Source organism: Falco rusticolus, chromosome 10 (genome assembly GCF_015220075.1).
Source record: "Falco rusticolus isolate bFalRus1 chromosome 10, bFalRus1.pri, whole genome shotgun sequence".
Taxonomy (NCBI): Eukaryota; Metazoa; Chordata; class Aves; order Falconiformes; family Falconidae; genus Falco; species Falco rusticolus.
This window is the reverse complement of record NC_051196.1, coordinates 25,207,099-25,227,399: the sequence shown is the minus strand read 5'-3', so window position 1 is coordinate 25,227,399 and position 20,301 is coordinate 25,207,099. Positions and strand designations below refer to the sequence as shown.

Below are 20,301 nucleotides of genomic sequence, written 5' to 3'. Positions count from 1 at the left end.
TTTGTTACTGCATTTGTCTCACAGTTTTTAAACAGCAGAAAACATGTACAATGTATTTAAACACCACCAGAGAAATTAAGGTCATGAGAATGCATTGTCAACAAATGAAGATAAAAAAGAGCCGTTGTTTAAAAAAAAAACCAAACTTGTTGTTGCAAGACGCTTTTGAAATTCTACATACCAAATTCAGATTCATGTTGATGATTTATTCTAATGTAGGAAAACATCATCAAGAGTGACAAGCAAGCTAGTCACTGTCTAGTCACCTGCCAGCAAATATTTCATAAAGACTAAAAAGGCTGGTACTGCCTTGCTGAGCTGACACTAATTATTTCAGTATACATGGAGCTTTGGGATTCATGTTAATTCTCAAGTCTGTCTTTAGTTCAGACTCATTCCACTGTGTAAACTCAGCAGAGCACAAATTATTTGACCATCCTTTCATAATCTGTCCCCATGCTCACTTGCCAATTATATAAAGTGATCCAAATACCTGCTCTCAAAGGATCCCCATTTGGGAATCACAAGGCAATTAAAAAAAAGGGGGATATCCACTTTTCTGTAGCTCATGCCTGGTAGTCCTGTTTCATGTTGACATTCATTTCTGGGTATCTGCTTTAGATAACATTGTTTTCATCAGTGTTCAGAAAAGATACCTTTCTGGTGATAAAACCCTTTTTAGATGACAACTCTATCGGATGTAGCATATTGCATCCCATAGGAAGGATAAGCTCAACAGTACCTACCACTCTCTCGAATATCCCGAGGTCTCCCACTGCTGCATCATGATGCTTTTTCTTTGTTCATTACACACTTGAGTGAGTATTTTTAGAACAGCACCTAAATATTGAGCAGTGGTGTAGTGAACTTGCAGTAACTTAATGTCAATGCTTGTTGAAGGTGTATAAAACAACATCAAGCAAACAAAAACCAGCAGTCACCTTGGTGGCATGAGTTAGCATGAGGGAAGATTTGAGAAACGTGACTATGTGTGTGATGGAAAAAGACCATATTTGTCTGTCCTGTGAAAATTCAGCTCTGGAAGTGGCTCATTTTTAAGGTTTGCAGAAAAAATAGCTGCATTTTTGCACATATGCTTCCAACCCTTGCAGCCAGTGGGTGTCTGCCCTCCACAGGTAACACAGACCGGAGCCACCATCAAGCTGTGAGAATGTCCTCCTTGCTACTGTGCCCAACTCTCAGCATCCAGAAGGTCCACACAGCTTTGGAGCACTGCTCAGTTCGACATACTGTTTAGTTCTCCTATACTATCTAGTTTTGAGGTGACTGCCTGCTTCATTGCGTTTCCAGAACAAGAAATGTGCTAATAGATGGGTTTACATCAAACTATAAACCCTGAAGCAATGATTCCCACTGAAATCAGTGCCTACAGATAACTGCTTGCAAATGTTTGTAGGATGTTTGAGTTTGTACATTTGGAGTACGACAAAAAGTGAGTGTGGCTTAAAATTGTAGGAGACTCAGAAAATAATTTGATGGGTTTTCCTACAGTGTTCTTGGGGTTTGGGGCATGGGTTTTTGGGTGGGGATATTTATTTTTTTTTTAGAAAAATAGATTAAATTTGTAAAATTCAGAGAATAGTATTCTCTGAATGGAATATTTCCTCAAATAAAGAGAGTGTGGTTTGTAGTCTTTCTGGTTTATGGAAGTTTAAACATTTTCTGGTGGGAGTACAGGTCGCCATATGGTAAGAAAATCTTGTATTTGTTATCTTTTCTGCAGACTTCCCAGAAGTAATGCCTGGAACCCTAGGAGGCCACAGAGTATATAAGTATTGGGACTGGGTAGCCTCTGAAGAGCCTCTCCACATCTACATTTCAATGACTCATCATTCTATAAGGCAAAAAAATTCTGATGATGAACCAAACTCTTTAAATCCAAAACGTGGTCCCACCATCTCCATTTTTATGCCACAGCAATTTAATGTGTCCAGTACCAAAGTATGCCATGGGCAGTATCCATATTAAAAAAAAAAAAAAAAATCACAAAGAAGGACTCAAGGGTGCCCCAAGTAATGAAAATTGTTTACTGACTGAGGTATGTTATACTTCCCAGGCTGTGTGGGGAGATGTGTGTTTGGGCTTTGTGTTCAAAATCCACCTCTTATTAAAAGGTCATTCGTCACAGAGCACTAAGAAGTTGAACTTACTCACCTTTGCAGCCGCGGAGCTGGTGCCCCCTCTGGTTGCGGTTTGGTTGGTTTGGCAGGACACATCTGCAGAACCTGCAGTTTACTGTAACCCTGCTAATGCCAAGGAGCAGGCTAGCTCCGTACCGTAAAACTGGACCCGTGACATAGGCTCTCGCTTTTTTTGTGTTCTGGTAGGTTGCATTTATTCGAAATTTGCAGAAACTTCTTTACTCCAACATGCTGTTAAATCTCCCTGCAGCTTGTGTGATGAAGATGATACATTCTGGGAGGCATCTTGATTTGAGAGTGACAGCTCCATGTATTTGTGAAAATGAAGTGACAGCAGAGTTGCCAGTAAAGCATATTGTGTCTTTGCAATGCAGAAATATATCATGTTAATAACAATGATTTTCACAGCTACATGTGACCATTTGCACACAAGGAAGCATCGCTGTTGGGAGAAGTCCCAAGAAGCAAGCAAGCAGCTAACTGGTTTTGCTTACTTGTTTCCAAAACAGCCAAAAGGAAGGAAGACGGTGCCGGGAGAACTGGCGCAGCAGCAAAGCGACACTCTGCTCCCGTGGCGCCAGCATCAGAGTGCTAATGGCCTGCGGCGGCAAAAGCGAGACTGGGTCATCCCCCCCATCAATGTGCCAGAAAACTCCAGAGGACCCTTTCCACAGCAGCTGGTTCGGGTAAGTTAAAAAAGAAACAGAAATAACAACAATAGTAACGGTAACTTTGCAGCACGTCTAGTGATTTAGTAGGTGCAGGGCATGGCATGGGAAGCCTGGCTGGAAGCACAGGCTCTCTGCTCTTCCTCCCTCGTGCAAGAAAAGTTGTCTTTTACATGCTGCTGAAACGCTTCTTTTCCAAAGCAACTTGCCCCAGTTTTCCCTCCCCCAGCTGAACCCAGCCTAATCGCCTCCTTCCAGCCAGGCCCTTAAGAGGTGCTGGTGTTGCTGCCAAGATGGCACGTTGCCCACGCTCTCATCCTGCAGGCTGCAGGTGTAAAGCTGGGCTCGGTGACACCCAGCGACAAGGGGGTGCTGCATCCTTCCCTTCCTTCGCAGAGCCGGGGTACAGATGCGTGGGGGGGGCTGAAGGAGCTTGGCTGCCTGCCGCAGCTGCAGATGGATCCCTCGTCCTCTCTGTGCTTCTGGTTTCTTTCTTTACAAGGATATCTCTGAGATCAAGTTTACCCGTGTGGTTTTCTGTGATGATTATTGGATGACAGGAAAAGAAAAAGAAGGGAAAAGGGGCCTCTGACAGACACATTTGGTTGATACATTATTGCTGTTGATAAGTGTTAGGAAAATACAAATACATGTTGCTATTCCTCTTGTGGGTGCTGGTTTCGTCTTTTGGAGCAGTTGAAAGATTAGCTGTAAAAAAAAGAACTCCCTGGCAGACTTTTTCAGTTCTTCCCTTGGAAGAAAATGGCAACAATTATAAAATTTCAGAACTTATTTTGAGCAACAGTGGTGTGTCATTGGCATCCCTCCTCAGGAAGTTCACCTAGGCATCTTGAAACAGTGCCTGGACTGCAGTGAGTTGTCATCGTTACCTGTTTCATGCTGATGAGCTGATACCCTTCTGCATATCCCGTGGCGGGGGGGGAGGAAAGGAGCTTGCTGAGTCCTTTAGAAGTTCAGTGCAACGACTCCTGCGGTGACTGAAGGTGCATGTTCTCAATTCAGCAAGTATTAGGTAAACTTGAGTTGTTGGTGCTGCTTTGTGCAATTAGGGAAGTACAACAAGGAATAAAAAAGCAACAGTTGTTTTTATGTCTGTCCTGGAAAAGCAGGGAGGAAAGCCGAGGAGTCTTGTGGTCAGCAGTGCTGGGTATGGAGTGACCCGTGCATGTGTTGTCCTACTAAGTTGAAGAAGTGTCTGAAGAGGAGAATAATGATATGTCAAAAATATCTTCCCAAATCAGATTAATAATTTACATTAATTCCTGAATTCCTTTGAAAAATAAGCAGAGTACTCGTGAAGTGAACTTACACCCTGTCCCACTCCCTGCTGATTTCTTTTGAGCTTTGACTAGACAGTGAGAGGACAACTTGGCACCAGCTTACTGTGGCAGATTTGTGGATTTATAAGAACTGAAATCTCTCTGGCACTTTTCCCCCCTATAGTCAGGAGATGAAACAGGACTCAAGAATGCAAAACTCCAGTACTAGTGAAAGTGACGAATAATAAATTTTATATAGGTATGAAAGATTTTACATTCATCGCTTAAACTGCCAGTAACCTTGGAAAGACAACCGATGGAAACAGAGAGCTTCCAAATTTTTAGTGATACATTCCAGTGCAGTTTTTAAATACAGATGATAGGGGAAACACTGATAGTGAAGAAAAAGTGGGGTGGGAAAGAAAGAAATGGCTTGCTTTCCCGTGAAGAATGGGAATTTCTTCTTTCCCAAATGAAGACAAAAGGGCTGTTTTCCTTTTCACCTGACATACAGAAAGTATCATAATGACAGGGAAAATCGTACAAAGATACAGCTTGATTAAGCGGTGAGACCCCTGATGTTTCAGGCTTGGGTTGAGTTTCAGCTCATCTGCAGCATCTGGCCCATTTGCTGGCCCCAGAACATGAAGCTTGGGTGATTCCTAGCAGGAGTTACAGCTCCCCCTGTTAGACTTTGCTCTTTAATCCTCCAGAATAGGACAAATCAACATCTTCAAAGACCAGCGCTACATGATTATTTCTATCCACATAATCTTCAGATTGCCCTGGAGCATTCTGCTGTCTCCTAGATCTAGGTAACGGTTTTGATCTGATTTCCCATGCTTTTGCTCACTGGGCGCTGACTATTTTTGTGTCCATCTGCTCACAAACTGGAGCTAGAAGTGCACATTACAGCTCAGATCCCATTTGTATGGAAGGAGGGCTGTCACAGTTTTCTCTGCTACTTTATATAAAGTGTTCAAACCTAACGGTAGTTCCTGGGCACTGAACTTTTTTTGGTCCAGAGAGCCCTGCTTGAGCTCACATTTTATAGGTATAACTAATGGAAACCAGTCCCTCCATTCTGCTATCTTTGGTTCTGGTTACCTCCAAGGAGAGGAAGGGATGGCATGAAAAATCTGAGTATTAAAAAACCAAAAAGCCCTACCAGAAGTACATTTTCATAGTACCACTTGCTGTTTGCATTTTTATAGGTCAGACTAATTTGAAATGCATAGGCAAATCGTTTGGGTTCCCTCCTACTCCTGCTTCCTATTGTGAAGGTAAAAATTCCATTTTATGGAAGTTGATTAGTTACTTGTCAGTATTTTTAGCAAGGCTGTGCCTGAATGAAGTTTAAATCATAGCAAAGGTGAATGCAGCTTGATGGGAGCCACATACCTCGAAATGCAGCCCTGTCTGGTTCAGCTGGGATCAACTGTGATTCTCTGCTCATTAAACCATTTCATTCTGATAAAATACATTAAATGAAAAAAAAAATAGAAAAAAAAGGAAGACGTCACAACATTATCCCTGCCAAAAAAACCCTGTGTTAATCACAGGGTTTTTTCTTTCAAAGGAACATCCGTGTCTGTTCATATGCATCAACCACACTAACTAGGAAATGTACTTAGCAAAAAAAAAAAAGTGAAAAATAATAATAGGAATTTCTGATTAGTTTTGGCTGCTGAAAAGATTTACGTATTCTTCAAAGAGTTTGAATAAACATCTGAGATGTATACACTAAAAATCATTTTTATCGGTATAAAAATATTTTGCAAATTTTGGGTTTGTCTTTCAGCTGAGAAAACAGTTATCAAATTTTATTGATATATGCTTATTTATTTTGCAAACATTCATGAAAATCCTGAGTTTAATTTCCTTGTGCTTCACTTCCACCTTTGTATTAGGAATAAGATTTTACTTGCTGTGAAATATTTTACTGTAGTGAGGATAATTTCATTACTAATTGTCAGGTATTCTCATTATTATAACTATGAGGTCCATAAAAATGCCTATTAAAAATACAAAAACAATATGAAATCCTCCTCCTTCTCCAAGCAAATGACTCATGAAGGCACACTGATCAACTAAGATAATATATTAAACAGTTGCACCCTTGCTGAGTACCATCTATTTTCTCTCTGACTCATCCTTTTTAGCTACATGTGTAGCTAATTCTTAATTATCTATTATCTAATTATCTGTTAGCTAATCTTGTATTTCATCTTCTTTTGAACTTCAAAAGGTATCTTGGTTTTGGATCCACATGCAAGTCTCTAGCTTCCTTCCAACAAGAATCTGGAGTCAGTTTTGAAGGCAGAAGTCTTGGCCCATCTCACAGAGCTGCATGAAAATCATTCATTTAAAAGACCGACTGCCTTGTGCAGGACCAGCCTTTGGTCATAGCATGCTTAGATAACAGGCCCCTCTGTTGGCCACTGCAACCGTATTCACTTGTGGGAATGCACCAAACTTCCAGCTTTATCTCCAGAACCTTTCTAGAGCTCTTAGAAGCTGCCTGTTGCTTAACTTGATCTGCAGAGACCCTAATTTTTCCAACTTGCCTTTATTAAGCTTGGAACTGAAAAATGTGGTATTTGCACATTAGATGTCTTATGATAAACAACTTGTTCATCCTCATTACAGTGGCGTGAAATTCCACTGAGGATGACCAAGGCAGGATCTTGGTGCTCTTACAAACTGCCTTGATTGCATGCTACAGCACAGCATGCTCTCTCATATCCGAGTGCTGGTAATCTCAGACACAAGAATACTAGAAATAATCTACTGTGTATAACAGGGAATAAGAGAGAAGGATGCATTTTATGTAAATTTAATCAGAAAGTCCTGAAGTGGTTTGGCAAGTTGGCAGAATATAATATACCTGAAGATTCTTGGGTTGCTCCTTGGCAGAGGTATCATCGATTGGGTGGGTTTTGCGTGGCATGGTGCATGTTAACGGAGCAGAGAGCTCTTCTTGGTGCACTAGAACCCCCCTCGACAGGCTCACAGGTAGCTTTAGCACATGTTAAGCTGTATGGTGAAACTGGATACTTAATATGAAAAAAGTTGATAGCATGCTCTAGAGCTCCACAGCCTGTTTGTGTGTCGTAGCCCATCCTGGCACACAAAATAGGTGTAGCGAAACAGTTCTCCCAAAGTCTAAAATCCTGGTGTTGGAGATACATGAGGTAACCTGAGCTGCAAATCCCTGCCAGCTCAGACCATCAGCCCTCGATATTGCCATTTCCTTTGCTCATCATGGCTATTTCAGCAGGCACCTTTGCACTATTTTAAATAGTTTTATTGTAGGAAATCCCTCATGCCTCCTCTATCAGCCACGTTGCTTACTGCTGTGAAATTGGCAGTTCAGAATCCATTAACTCCCAGCTGCAAGACAGATGGCATCTGTCTGTGGTGAGAGAAGGTTTGTTGAGAAAGGGCCTTGCAAATGCCTCCCAAAGGACATCAGACCTTACTTTTCCTGAGAGAGACGCGGACAGCCTTGATTACAAATAGGCCCAGATCTTCGTTGTTCTTCACGGGAACAGGTGTTTCTTTTGCCTTACCAACCACACACACACACACAAATTGCTAGTTCTGGCTTTCAGTACATCTTGTCTTTGGTACCCCTGTGAGCGTCACCAGCTGAAATTAGGTGATTTGGTCTTTATTGTGACAGTCAGACAGAGATAAGAAGGAGAAGCCCAGAGGGTGGAGAGGAGCGGCACATTGCGCATGTTCTGTTGCTCTGTAGAGGCACAGCCTCTCTTTGAAAGCTGGTTAAAGGATGTAGATTGCAACAGCTCTTGGCTCTTGACTATGATTTCACGCCACAAACCAACCTGACACCAAAAACAGCAAGATTAGCAAGAAAATGATTCATTAAGCATTCGTGTTGCCACAGTCTTGGCTCTGGTATTGATCTCTCCCGTGTGTGTTACCAAACCAGGACTCAGCACACGTGGAATGGAGAAAGGGAAATACAACACATTGCTACTTTCTTGACACATCCATTTGAAATTTCTTAGAAACATGCAGTTTAAAGCAGGTTCCTAAATATATACCACACACTGTATAGATAGATATATATGTTTCTCAAACAATATTCCTTTGTTTGCATTCTCCCTGGTGTATGGAGATGTCATTCTTAATCTCAGCATTTCACAGGAATAGAAGGCCAGATCCTGATGTAAATTCATGTGTGTCTGCCAAAGCTGGTGGGGCTACACCAGCCTATACCATTTGGGAATCTAGGTCGAAGACAGCAGATGCCCACTGCTTTACAGGCTTCACAAGCACGCGTACATACAGCATTATGGATTGAAAAGTGCAGCTACAGCATAAATGCTCCATTTGAAATTCTCTTACAACAGCATTCAAGCCTATACTGTAATTATACATACTGTATTTCCTTGTATTCAGACCCATGGGGAATTTATATTGTCCTTGCTAAAGCCAGAGGGACTGAAGGAAAGCAGTCATTTAATGATTCAGCTGTCTTGGGCTCTATGATTTAATCAATCATATGAAAGAAATTTTTAGATTCTTTGTGTTTAGAGTTCTCTTGTCTGAGCAGAAAATGTTCCCTTTTTGAATTGCTTTAATAGCTGTATTTATGCAGCTGAAAGTTCCTTAAGAAATGAAAGTAAAATCAAATTGCTGAGAATGCCTAGATAATTTATCGGAGAATATTCAATTAGAATATATTAATATTTTAGATTTCCATCATTAATTTAATATTCAGAGATTTAATTTAGTCGTTGAATTGCTGTAGTGCCATGCGTGGGTAGATTGTTAGGCTGAGTGCTTAAAACACCTGCCACAAACGGGTGAATCTCACTTTGATTCCCAAGAGCACAAATGCTTTTCTACTGACATAAGTCTTGCAGCAAAAACTCAAACACTAAATCTTGCCTGTGCTCTGCATTTTTCCATAATTGCAGAATGGAATAGTACAGTCTTCTAGCAGAAATAAATGCAAGAGCCTTATTTATTTATGCATTCAAATCCAGACTAAGGGGGAATTTGGTGCTTTGTGGTTCTGCGTTTGTCAGTGTGTTACTAAGAATTTCATTTTGCCAGCCCAGCTTTGTTACTTACTTAAGGAGAACTGTTGTAAGTGAGGTTGGGATTTTAAGGTGATTGACATTTTGCAGACAAATATCAAGGACTCCCATTGCCCAGTTCAGCTAAAAGTACTGCCCTTGAGATTTTTCCCATTTTCCAGGATGCTTTGGGAATAGTAACATGAGTAGAAAAAAGCCCCACTAAATAATAAAAAAAACATCAAATCATAAAACACCATGTAATTTGGAAGTGATAAATTTCCATCAAATACAGTGTCCCAGTTGCATGAAAGAATTTCAACCCATTTTTAATTTCCCACACAACATAAAAACAGATTCTCAGCAGCCATTGGGAGCAATGAGCCTGCTCCCACTCTGATCGGGAAGCATCAACATGCAATTTCAGAAGTCTCAAAATTCATTAGTAATATCTGATTTTCTTCATGTTTAAGCAGAATTTCAGGTTGTTACTTTTTTGGTTGTTTGTTTATAGTATGGGTTAAAGTCAGATCGGGGTCCAGGTGCCATCATTACAGCATGAGTGTTTATACTTGGCACTTGATGCCTTAAAACTTACCTCCGTGTATCATGGATGATTGCCTAATGTTGGTACAAATCCTGGTCAGATCTGTGCTAATACATTCCTAGAAAGGAAAGCCATCATGTAGCCGCCAAATCTGCAAGCATGAAAAATTGAGAAGTTACGAAGAATGAAGGACAGTGAAAATCTGGGGTGCAGTGAGTCAAACCGAGAAGGTACCGCAGTAACAGACCTTTGGTCTGAGTTCACATACAATGTTTTAAATGGTTTTGCAGTCACTCAGCATCCCCATGAGGCAGTGGGGTGGGATATACTAGCAGATATTTGTGATCCTACCATCAACTGCTACTTGTTAAATGAAAGTTGTTAGAATCATACAATTTTTACTTTGGAAAAGACATAGAGTCCAACCATGATGCGTCCAGTCTTTGCTATAGGTATTTTTCTGTAGAGGATCTGATCTTTTCAACCTGTTTGCATAAGTGAGGATTGTCTTTCTTTCACAAATAAGAAACTAAGGCAGAAGAGTGGCTTTGTTCAAGACCACAGAGCTGTTGCCATGGCCATGAGCAGCACTCTCCAGTTATCAGCATCTGGGCTTGTCCTTGGGTTATTTGAAGAGTCTCATAATGGACTCGGGTTTTATAGAGTATTCAGAAATCTTGGTCGATGGTTATATTCAGTCACTTCATCTCGTGTCTGAGTTCAGCTGCTACATCTCTGCATGGGGTCTGCTAATGTTGGGGCTTGTGTTTACAGCGATGCAAAGGTGCTTGTCAGCCACAACCCAGGGACTAAGCAGCAGCCCCCTTCCTGGGGGGAACCTGCTGGGTCTTAGTCCACTCCTCCACCACTACCCCCATCCAGCCCTTACTTTTCAGCTCTTGCTCCGAGTTCACCTCGGGAGCAGGAAATGTAGGAAGCACAGAAGGATAAGTACCCCTCGCCTTGAACTGTCGTACCAGGCATACTGCAAAATAGTTCATCAATCACTGCAGAGAGTATTTAGCTGTAATACCCCATTGCACATATTGCAACATATCATTACATCCCCGTCCTCTCCAGAAAGTGAGATAACTGTAATAGCCGCTCAGTATGGCTGTCATTATGCATAGAGGCAAAAACAGGAAAGCATAGTTGGAGCTAATGTACACAGCTCATGAAAGCTATTGAAAATCTGTAAAGACAGAGTGTACACAAAAACAGTGGGTTAATTTGCTAAGAAATAAACTTAGGTTTTGCTCATGCCTTTCCCAAAGAAAAACAGTAATAATGAAAAAAGCTGAGACATGAACAGAGACAAACAACTTGCAATCTGCCTCTTTGCTGCAGTAGTTCATTATTTAACACTCATCACCCACATTAGTAATAGGTTACCGTGGGACCTGGCTTCCTTGATGAGTTGAAACGGAGTCCCAAAGACATAGTGGCGCTGTGTGGGTGTGAGTTTGGATTTGCAGAATGATGGTGCAGATATAACCTTGACAGCTAGGCTGTTGCTGAAATTCACTGTATCAGGCTGGAATGAGATAGGAAGCAAAAAACCCATCATGCTTTTTCTTTCCTTACTATTGTATATGTTCTTGCTAGTCTGCACCGCTGAAGAATTAAATTCAGCACTGTGGAATTTTGGTTGTCGGGTTTTAAGATTTAAGAGAATTTACTCTTGGGCTAGTTTTAAGCTTTTTCTGCTGCAGCTAATTGTTTTGTTTATAAAGGCTGAGATTTTCAGTGTTAAAGGTGTCACCATCTAAATCCTTTCTCAGCTGTCTCTAATGCAGACTGACGAGAGGTGTAAGCCATGGTTAGAGGATGGGGCAGCAAAGAGTGAATGTGCAGCAATTTACCAGTTTCATCAAAGGCCTCATTTCTTTGCAATTTGTTCTTTCCCATAGCTCTTACCATATTTTTAATAATTTCCATATTTTTAATAACATTCATATTTGTTTCTAATTTCCTTAATTTAAAAGACATTTTCCTCCTATCTGAACAGTTAGACAACTTAAAAACAAACAAACAAAACCTTGGACTATATTAAGGGAAACATTTTGCCCAAGGCAGTTTGGGTATCTGCAGATGGTACTGAACATTTTGGCCCTTGTTCAGCAGAGATTTTAAGTACGTGCCTAAATTTGAGCCTTTAAGTAGCTCCAGTGGCTCTTCTGAGTCTCTTCGGTGACTGGAAACTAAGGACATGAATAGTTCCTTACTGGATTAAGACCAAGCATTCAGCGCTATGCAGTACCAATCTCTTTGGCCATGCGTATAGTTTTCCTTAGATTACTGATTTTATTTATATTTCTCTGTGTGTACTGCAAGTATACAGAGACCACACTTCCAGGTGTGCACACATATCTAAGCCTTTGCATTTGTCATGCAAGCATATTCCTTTTTTCCTAACAGACACCAAGCCAGAAGCCTGCCCTGAAAACCCAGCCAGTAGACCTTGGTTTCTTATTTTTGGCACTAGGTAAAAAAGATTGAATTCCTTTTTCCTCCATGAACCAACAGAAACTCAGCATCCCCTAAAAGCCCCTGCAGCATCTGGGCTGAGTTAGCTCACCTGTGAAGGGGGATGGGGTTTGGCTACAGGTGCAGGAGGTTTTGTTGTGTTCTCCATGGAGAAATGAGGTGTGTTTGTCTGCACCTGACCCTGACTGTGGGTGCTCAGTAGAAAAAGCCACCAGGAAGAGCAGAAGCTGTTTATGCTTCATTAAGGATGAGGGAGGTGTGCTGGAAAGGACCTCAAGGTAAGTGATTTTTCAGAGCGTGATGTAAGGCTCAGCTAGACGTGGCTGGAGAGGAAAGCAAAGGGAGCTGCTCTGACCAGAGCCCGGGTGTCTTGTGTGACAAAGAGTGAGCTATCCAAGGAGTGAAAGGAGCATTTGGTGTGGCTCATGGTGCCCGTTCATATTGCTGGAGGGCTGCTGAGCGGGCTCCCAGCCTGGCAGAGCCCTGTGCAGGTGCTGTGCTTTGTGGGGACGTGCTTCGTCACTGCTCTGTCCCAGGATATCGGCAGGCAGCAGGGAGAGAGCAGCTGGGGGATGAGGGCCCAGCGTGGGCTGTTATACTAGCAAGGTGATGTTTTAGAAAACTTTCATGTAACACGTATAAGAGGTCTCTTCCCTGCCTCGGGTCTGCGTGTGGTTTCTGGGATGTGTGTATGTGTATATATGTATGAGATACATCTTGGGAAAAGAAGTCTTACAGAGTATTTAGCCGTGTCATTCCGGGCCACCTGGGCATGCCCTCCCCTTGCAAAGCTTTGCCTGAGTAATTGCACTTTGGGGATCCAGTTCTGGAGACCAGGTCTAAGCCTCAATGACTCAAGTTATAAACCCCTAAAACCAAAATTTTCTAGTGGGAATGCTACCAGACCCTTAAATGCCATAGTGCTGGCAGGCATCGCTGGGATGCTTCAACTTCCTGATTCCTGTTTTCACTTATGATCTCCACTTGTTTTAATCAAAACGTTACATGACCTGAGGAGGTTTTTGCATCGTACTTGGGTTTGTAGCCCTTTCAGGCCGTTTTGAAGTTGAACTTACTTGTTTGAGCTGTGCTTCAAGGCTTTGTGAGCTCTAACATTTATTTAAGCAAAGAAGCTCATTTTATTGCTGTAAAAAGTGGGGCAGTTTAAGGAAGGAGAAAGGCCTTGCCAGCTTGTTGTTTCTGTCCAAAAAATGAAAGGCACACATTGTGTTGTGAAAAGATTGGACCTAGGGCCTGTGGTTTGTCCTTCCAAAGGGGCTGGCAACGCGTGGTCAGCCAGCAGCCCCCTCTGCTAATGAAACTCCTTTTGGGGGAAGAGGTGAAGCTGCAGTGCCCCTGTTACTATGGGACTACAAAAAGTCCAGTGGAAATGGCCAATTTATTTCCGAATCACTGTGGAAAGCGTGGCAGCTAAAAGGCAGTGTTTGTGACCGTACTGTAAGCTCTTTGGAGTTATTTCTGAAGTAGGCATCACTGGAAGGGAGCATATTAGTAGAGAGAAGGAAAGAAGTTAAGATTAAGGATCTGTGCTAAAAAGTGTTGCTAGTTAATCCACAGCCCTCTGAAGGGATTTCTGTGAGTTGGAAAACAAAAATAAATGTTTGGCCAGCTTACATTTTCAGTGGTGTGGTTTGCAGTGAAGTGATGACACAATTTACTTACCAGTAAATGGCATTCAACTGCATCTAACAACAAGAAATTAGAGTAGAAGAATCGGGCATCATCAGAGTGTAAATCTTTTATGGAAGATTATAGCAGTTATTTATTATCTGAAAGCAAAGAATTGAGAAGCAAGGTGGCAGTTTTCTTTCAGTGATGGGAAATGCGTCCCCTGATGTCTCCATGGAAAAAAGAAAATGCTGCACCAAAGCATTCACATTCAGCTTGATGGCAAAAACACTATTCGTTAGCATCTGTTTTTGCAGGGAAACTCCTGTTAAGAGAGGAATTTAAATATCGGAGGAAGCATTTCCAACAACTGTCTGGGTTTCCGAATATTTTTCAGACAGTGTTATGTTTATGGCACAGTTTTTTGTATGCTACAGGAAAAGGCAATTCAAAATTTATGAAACAGCTGCTGTGTCTTTTGAGCACCTAAGGGACAGAATGACACAACATATATGTATTTCTGAAGTCATTAAAAGGGGGGAAAAAACTTTGTTATTCCTTTTGAACCATAACCCATGGTATCTGCAAGTATTAAAATGTTTTCTTATAATTTTTTAATTGGACATGAATACAAAATTTAACATTCAGGTATAACATGCTATTAGGAAATCAGCTCTTTTTCTTTTCTTTTTGTATCCATCCAGTTGTTAAATGTCCCCCTCCCTTCTTTTTTTTTTTAACCTCTTGTTCTTAATGAGACTTCCTCCTTCTCCCCATGACTCTTTATGTAAGCAACCTTAGCTGTTGATTAATCAGTAATTAGGGAAGGAGTCATACTGATTTCAAGTCTCTAGTATCATACTCTCCAGCTGAAACTCAAAACTGAAATCTAAAGGAAAGGCAGAATGTCAATATTATGCTATGTCTAACCATATGATGATAAAAATTGCATCAGTCAGACCAGGCAGTATCTATTTATATAGGCACAAATCTGTCCTGCTTGATACGGAGTGTAACATAATCATAATTCTCTCCCACGGCTGCTCTCCCCACTCGTTCCCTGTTATTGCCTGCCTTTGTCATCATCAGCATTCAATATTTTGCCTTAAAGTTTACTATGCCCTCTGTCATCTTATCTGACAAGTACTATTTCACTTCGTGTTTGCCAAGCAGTTAGGGCCTAATTCAAAGTTTAATGAGCCCTCATTAACCTCGGTGAGCTTTGGATCAATCCGTTGTAGTCTAATACGGTAATAATGCCAGGGTATTATGGAGTTAAAAGCTACCATACAGTGGTCTGAGGATAAAGTCGCTGCGGGCGTGCAGCTTAATGGGGTATTAATTGGATAGAGGGTATTCATAAGTACTGAGCACTGAGTGTGTATGTTGTTGAAAGAAGAGAATAAATGCTGAATGGTATGATCTTAAAGTAAGGAAAACTTGAGTTTCCCTTTGCATCGGTCTTTATTGTAACTGCATTGAGCATTTGAGGAGTTAATGCAGACTGGGGAGGGTTTTCTGGCCTGGGTTAATGGGTGCTGTCACTCACCATTCATCTTCCCTTTTCTCATCCTGTTCTGAAGTTCTGTCTGCATTGGCTCCATCAGAATCGTTCTTCAAGAAACGAAGTATTCGCAGAAAGGTGGTAGCATTGGAAAGGATTCATCAAAAAGAACTGCTAATTACACACAACAGCTTTTTAATTTCCTTTTTTGTTCTCTGGGATAAGGTGCTTTCAACACATCATTTAAAGTAACCTAAAGTGTAGTGTTGTTGGGTACCGCTGCCGGTAAGCCTGCTGTAAGCGAGCCACCGCGGCTGGCTCCGGATTTCCATGGACCGCTTGTACTACTCCCTTGAGGCTGTGCTGATGGATGACCTACAGCAAGGCATGTCAAAGCAGCCCATAGTCAATATTTTATTCTGTTTTCTCCGGTTTACCTTGTCCAGATTTTAAAAAAATCTTAATTCTTGGACATGCTGTATTTATTAAGAGCCACAAACGAGAGCTGCTAGGGGCAGGGGTCGGGGAAGGCTGCACGTAGCGGGGCTGTGCAGACCCCTTCTGCTGGAGTCTTCCTGGAAGTCATTGTCTTTCCCTTTCCCGTTGCATCTGTGAAATCCCAACCGTGGCAGGGCTCGACATCCAGCCGGCCCGCATGGAGGCATCCTCACGAGCATCCTCAGCCTGCCTGGCATCAGCCGCAGCCTGTAGCTGCCTTGCCTGCACCACCCACCTCTGAACCGGGGTGGGAGCGCTGCCATGCCTGGCAGGGTCTGTGAAGGCAAACACATTTCTGTATGTCTTTGTCGGGAGCGATGTGGTGATGGCAGCCAGCGCAGGTGGTGAGTGGGGAAGGAGCAGGCACAGTGAAGAAATTAATCCTAGTTGGTTTAATTTACCTTATGAGCTGATGGGAGTTAGATACCTGGGTGCCTTAGCAAATCCTCCCTCATGCCCAGACACCTTTAGAGCATGGATCTTTACAGCTTAAGACTGTTTTCTGTTTCTTCGATGCCGTGTCAGGAGATGGGCCCTTATGAAAAAGAAAAACACAAAGTGGGAATGGCCCTCCTTGACTTTTAATGCTGTTTCAGTTCTTTCAAGGTAAAAGTCCTTGAAAGTAAGAGCCACAGCAGCATGAGGACATCTGCAGAATGGATGAACCTTTATCTGGGGCTGCAGAGCCCTGCCAGTGCCCTCCCAGTTCTACCAGTAACGCAGAACAAGGGAGACCATGGGCTCAGACACAGACCTTCAGGTAGCAACAGCACGTGTGGACGGGGATAACCCTCCCACTGGTCTTCAGACCTGCTGGGGCCTGTCGAGAGAACGAAATCTCGTGGCAGAGTCGGTGGAAGTGGCCAAACCGCCCCACGCGGGCGCGTAAAGAGCAGTGCTGGGGGGGTGAGGGCGGCCCAGGCTCCCGACCCCCGAGACGCCGGGTCCAGCTGCTTGCTGGTCTGGCTCGAGCAGCTCTGCCGCTGGGATGCAGGGATGCTGTCACCCGTTGTCTGCTGCTACCAGGTGTGCAGCTGTGGAGGGTTTTGATACTTTGACATCATCTGTTCATCAGGGGAGGAGGACTGATTCCTTTCACTTATATTCGCTAGATATACTCTGCACTTTTTTTTTTTTTTAAAAAAAAAAAAGAGAGCTGGTTTTTTCCTTCTGTGAAGCCGCAGATGTAGCAAGTCCTGTCTTCCTCTGTGCAGCCAAGTGCTTTTCCCTTTGGGCTGGTGACAAGCCACTTTGTTCTTTTTTTGTTAGCTATATGGAGAAAATCACATATGTAACCATTATAGAAATGTTTTTCTGGAAACTCCCAATACATACGAACTCCAGAAGACATGTCCCAGTTCTGTTTTATTTTTAAGCAAAAGGCTGCATAATAGTTGTCTGTGCTCTGCCTGTGCCAGCCTACAGTTCTCAGCACCGGTTCTTGCCTATCCTAATCCCATATGTGAACGAGGCCTGAACATACATGCTAAGAAGGACTAGGAAATTCTGCTTGATTTGGTGCTGTCCTTTTTATTCTTCAGTTGATAAGCAGCTGCTAAAATAAGCCTTCCTCCTGAGGGAGTTCTGTAACGCCCTTCTCTCCTCTCCAGAGCAGTACTGTACCCTACATACTTACCTGCCTTCCTCATGTCTCTGCATTCCCAGTGCTCCCCCTTAGACTTGTCTCCTGTCCCTCCATTTTGGGACTTGGCTAGTTCTGCCTTCGCATTTCGATTTTTGCTGCTGGTTGTCCCTGGTGAGATCTCCCCACGTGTTTTCTCCATCTTGGATGGTACCCACGCTGCTATCAGCTGTTCGGTGTCAGGAGCCTGTCACAATCCCTGAAAACTGTGAGGTCTGCTGAAGTCTCATCTGTCTCTATTCTTGCACCTTCCATCTCCAATCCTACATCACTCCAAACCTTTCTTTCTCAGACATGAGAGTAAGAAATAATAAAAAAACTAAAATTAGAACAAAACCAAAACAAAACAGGTGCACTTGCGGTGACCCTAGGAATTGAGAATGTAAATACAGAGCAATCTGTGATGAAACCCTGAGCATTCCCACTGTTGTCTCTCCCTGGATTGATGTACCAGTTAAGTGTCACCACTCCAGTTTTCTTGAAAGGCTGCTGTGTTTTCTTACAGGACAGTGTGGGTGGAAGTGTGGACATTTTACAACTGAGGGTATTGCTTTAAGGGTTGAATCAAAGTGTGGGAGATTTCATTAATCTTTTTCTTTCAGTCTTTCTGATTGAGCTGGTTTTATTTATAATTATATATCTGTCTGATTGAGAAAGATGTTCATTCAATTTGATGATGAATGATCAAGAAGAAAGTATGGACAGGATGCATTTAGAGCCTTTCAGCCCCATAGTTGTAGCCACTTATACTGATAGCTCGCACTGGAAAATGGAATGTGAATCAGAAAACATGGGAAATAATAGGAGGAAAATGCAGAATCCATTTCTGATGAGTTATTAAACCCAAAGATCTTCCACTTCATAGAGAAATTATTTAAGTTTTATGCAGCTTTTGAGATTATGACAAGCTGAACAACTTGTTCTGGCATGGTGCTCAAACGCCATATGGTAGTACTACAGCAATTTGATGTGATATTATGAATAAGAGTGCATGAGTAGTGAAATGTTTGGGGTTTTTGTATCATATTGGCCTTCTGCAGTAGGCATTAAAATTGAATTCTGTTTAGAGTAAGTGAAGGGGCGGGGGGGGGGGGGGCGGGGAACAGACCTGCAGGTTTCAATAGCATAATTGCAGCAAGTAAATGGAAAATGAATTTATGGTGATTAGGAAACCAGTTGCTGACAGGATCTCTTGGGCCGGTGGGGACAACTCATGTTCTACAGGCTCTGTTCTCCTTTTCAGTGTTCTCTGGTACAAAGCTGATATTATGTTTGAGGAAAAATCTTTATATGCTGGTTTCTATGCTCAAGACTAGTGATTTGCAAATAATAATTGTTATGCAAGTGGAAATTAACTGTGTTAAATAAAATTTTAGGATAAGCATCTAATCTCAGACAAGCTTATGAAAGTAATAGTAAAAAGTAATAATAAAAACTCCAGTGTACTTCCCTGAAGAAGGGCCATCACTATTCCTTATGTTACTTCTCTACTAGTTATAGGAAGTTCTTTCCTAAAACTGTGTTCTGAAAGCGGTTTATGGATAGCAGAATGTGACTGCTGAATTTTGGAGGATGAGGTGATGTGAAGATGGGAAGTCTGGCAGAGTTCACAGGTAGTGATCTCTCTTAGCATGTTAACAGCGCGTTATAGTGAATTCTGTAGGTACAGCAAAGCCCACTTCTAAATAGGTGCATCAGCTCAGATGGTTTTGGAATAATCATTTATCTGGATAATAATCATATATCTGGAGGCAGCCATGGTGAATGGAGAAGACCATGTTGGTACATGGCTGTCCAAGGTCATTGTGAGCTGGAACTGTGAGCCCTGATGTGCCTAGAGGAGATGGGACCAGTCCACCAGTCCAGCTCCAACAGGAGGAATCGCTGGGAGTGGAGGGGTGGCGCACGGTCTGTCTGGGGATCTGTCCGTGACTTAATTCTCTTTCCTGTAGCTGAAAGGTCTTGACCTGCTGAGAGAGATTGAAGCTGGGGCTTTGAGCCAGCAGGTTAGAGAATATCAATATTGGGTAATTTTATCTTCTCTCTGTTTTTAAATGTACTTTAAAATGGATAAAAAATTAGTTCCCAGCCTGTCCAGAGCAGAGACCCTTGATGCTGTGTGTCAGGTGCAAGCTACAGCCAGACAAGCCCAGGGCGGTTGTTGTTGCTCTTGAAGTGCTTCTTCTGAGGCAACAGAAGGGTCTTCTGAGGCAACACCTGACCCTTGGGATGTAAAGGAGAATTTTTCACACATTCACCAAGATTTTGTTCTCTGTGCGAGCTGCAAAGGAAGGAAGGTCATTCCTGTGGACGGCAGGACTGATCCCCCTCCGAGATATGGGTTGGCAGCTAGAACCGCCTTTTTCTGCAGCAGAAGGTGGCTGCTGGGCCCCAGATCTGTGGAGCTCTGTTGTGGTGGCTTCATGGAGCATGCCTGAACGCAGGCGCTGCGGCGGAGAGGGGCCGGGGCAAGCGGGCTGCCTTCACCTGTGCCAGAGAAACCCCTTGCAGACTCCTGGAAATAATTCTTGGTGTGTTTTACTTTCCTCGGCATGCCAATAGTAAATGCCCTTTTCTTTCTTTGGGGAGGCTGAGGGGTTTAAGAAGAAGAAGGATAGCTGAGACCAAATTTTCCAGTCTTTGCGTGCAAACCCGTGTGAAAACTTTGGTGTGAACTTTGTGCAGAAGCTGCATGATGAAGAGGGAAATGTGGCCAGCGAACGTGACTGGTTAGATCGATGCGGAGCTGATCACTTCAGTGTTTGTGATGCTGGACTAAGTGGTCTGACTGAACACGTGCCTTGAAAATTAGGCCCTGTTGCTTAGTCACAGA

General features: G+C 42.6%; 1 protein-coding gene across 1 annotated transcript in view; it reads left to right on the top strand.

Annotated features, from left to right (window-relative positions):
- The window catches only part of CDH4 (cadherin 4), a 462,285-nt gene that overhangs the window by 296,871 nt on the left and 145,113 nt on the right, over positions 1-20,301 (top strand). The window contains exon 4 of the mRNA XM_037401839.1: positions 2,672-2,848. Coding sequence (XP_037257736.1) covers positions 2,672-2,848 — 177 coding nt within the window. The remainder of the gene's footprint in view (positions 1-2,671; positions 2,849-20,301) is intronic.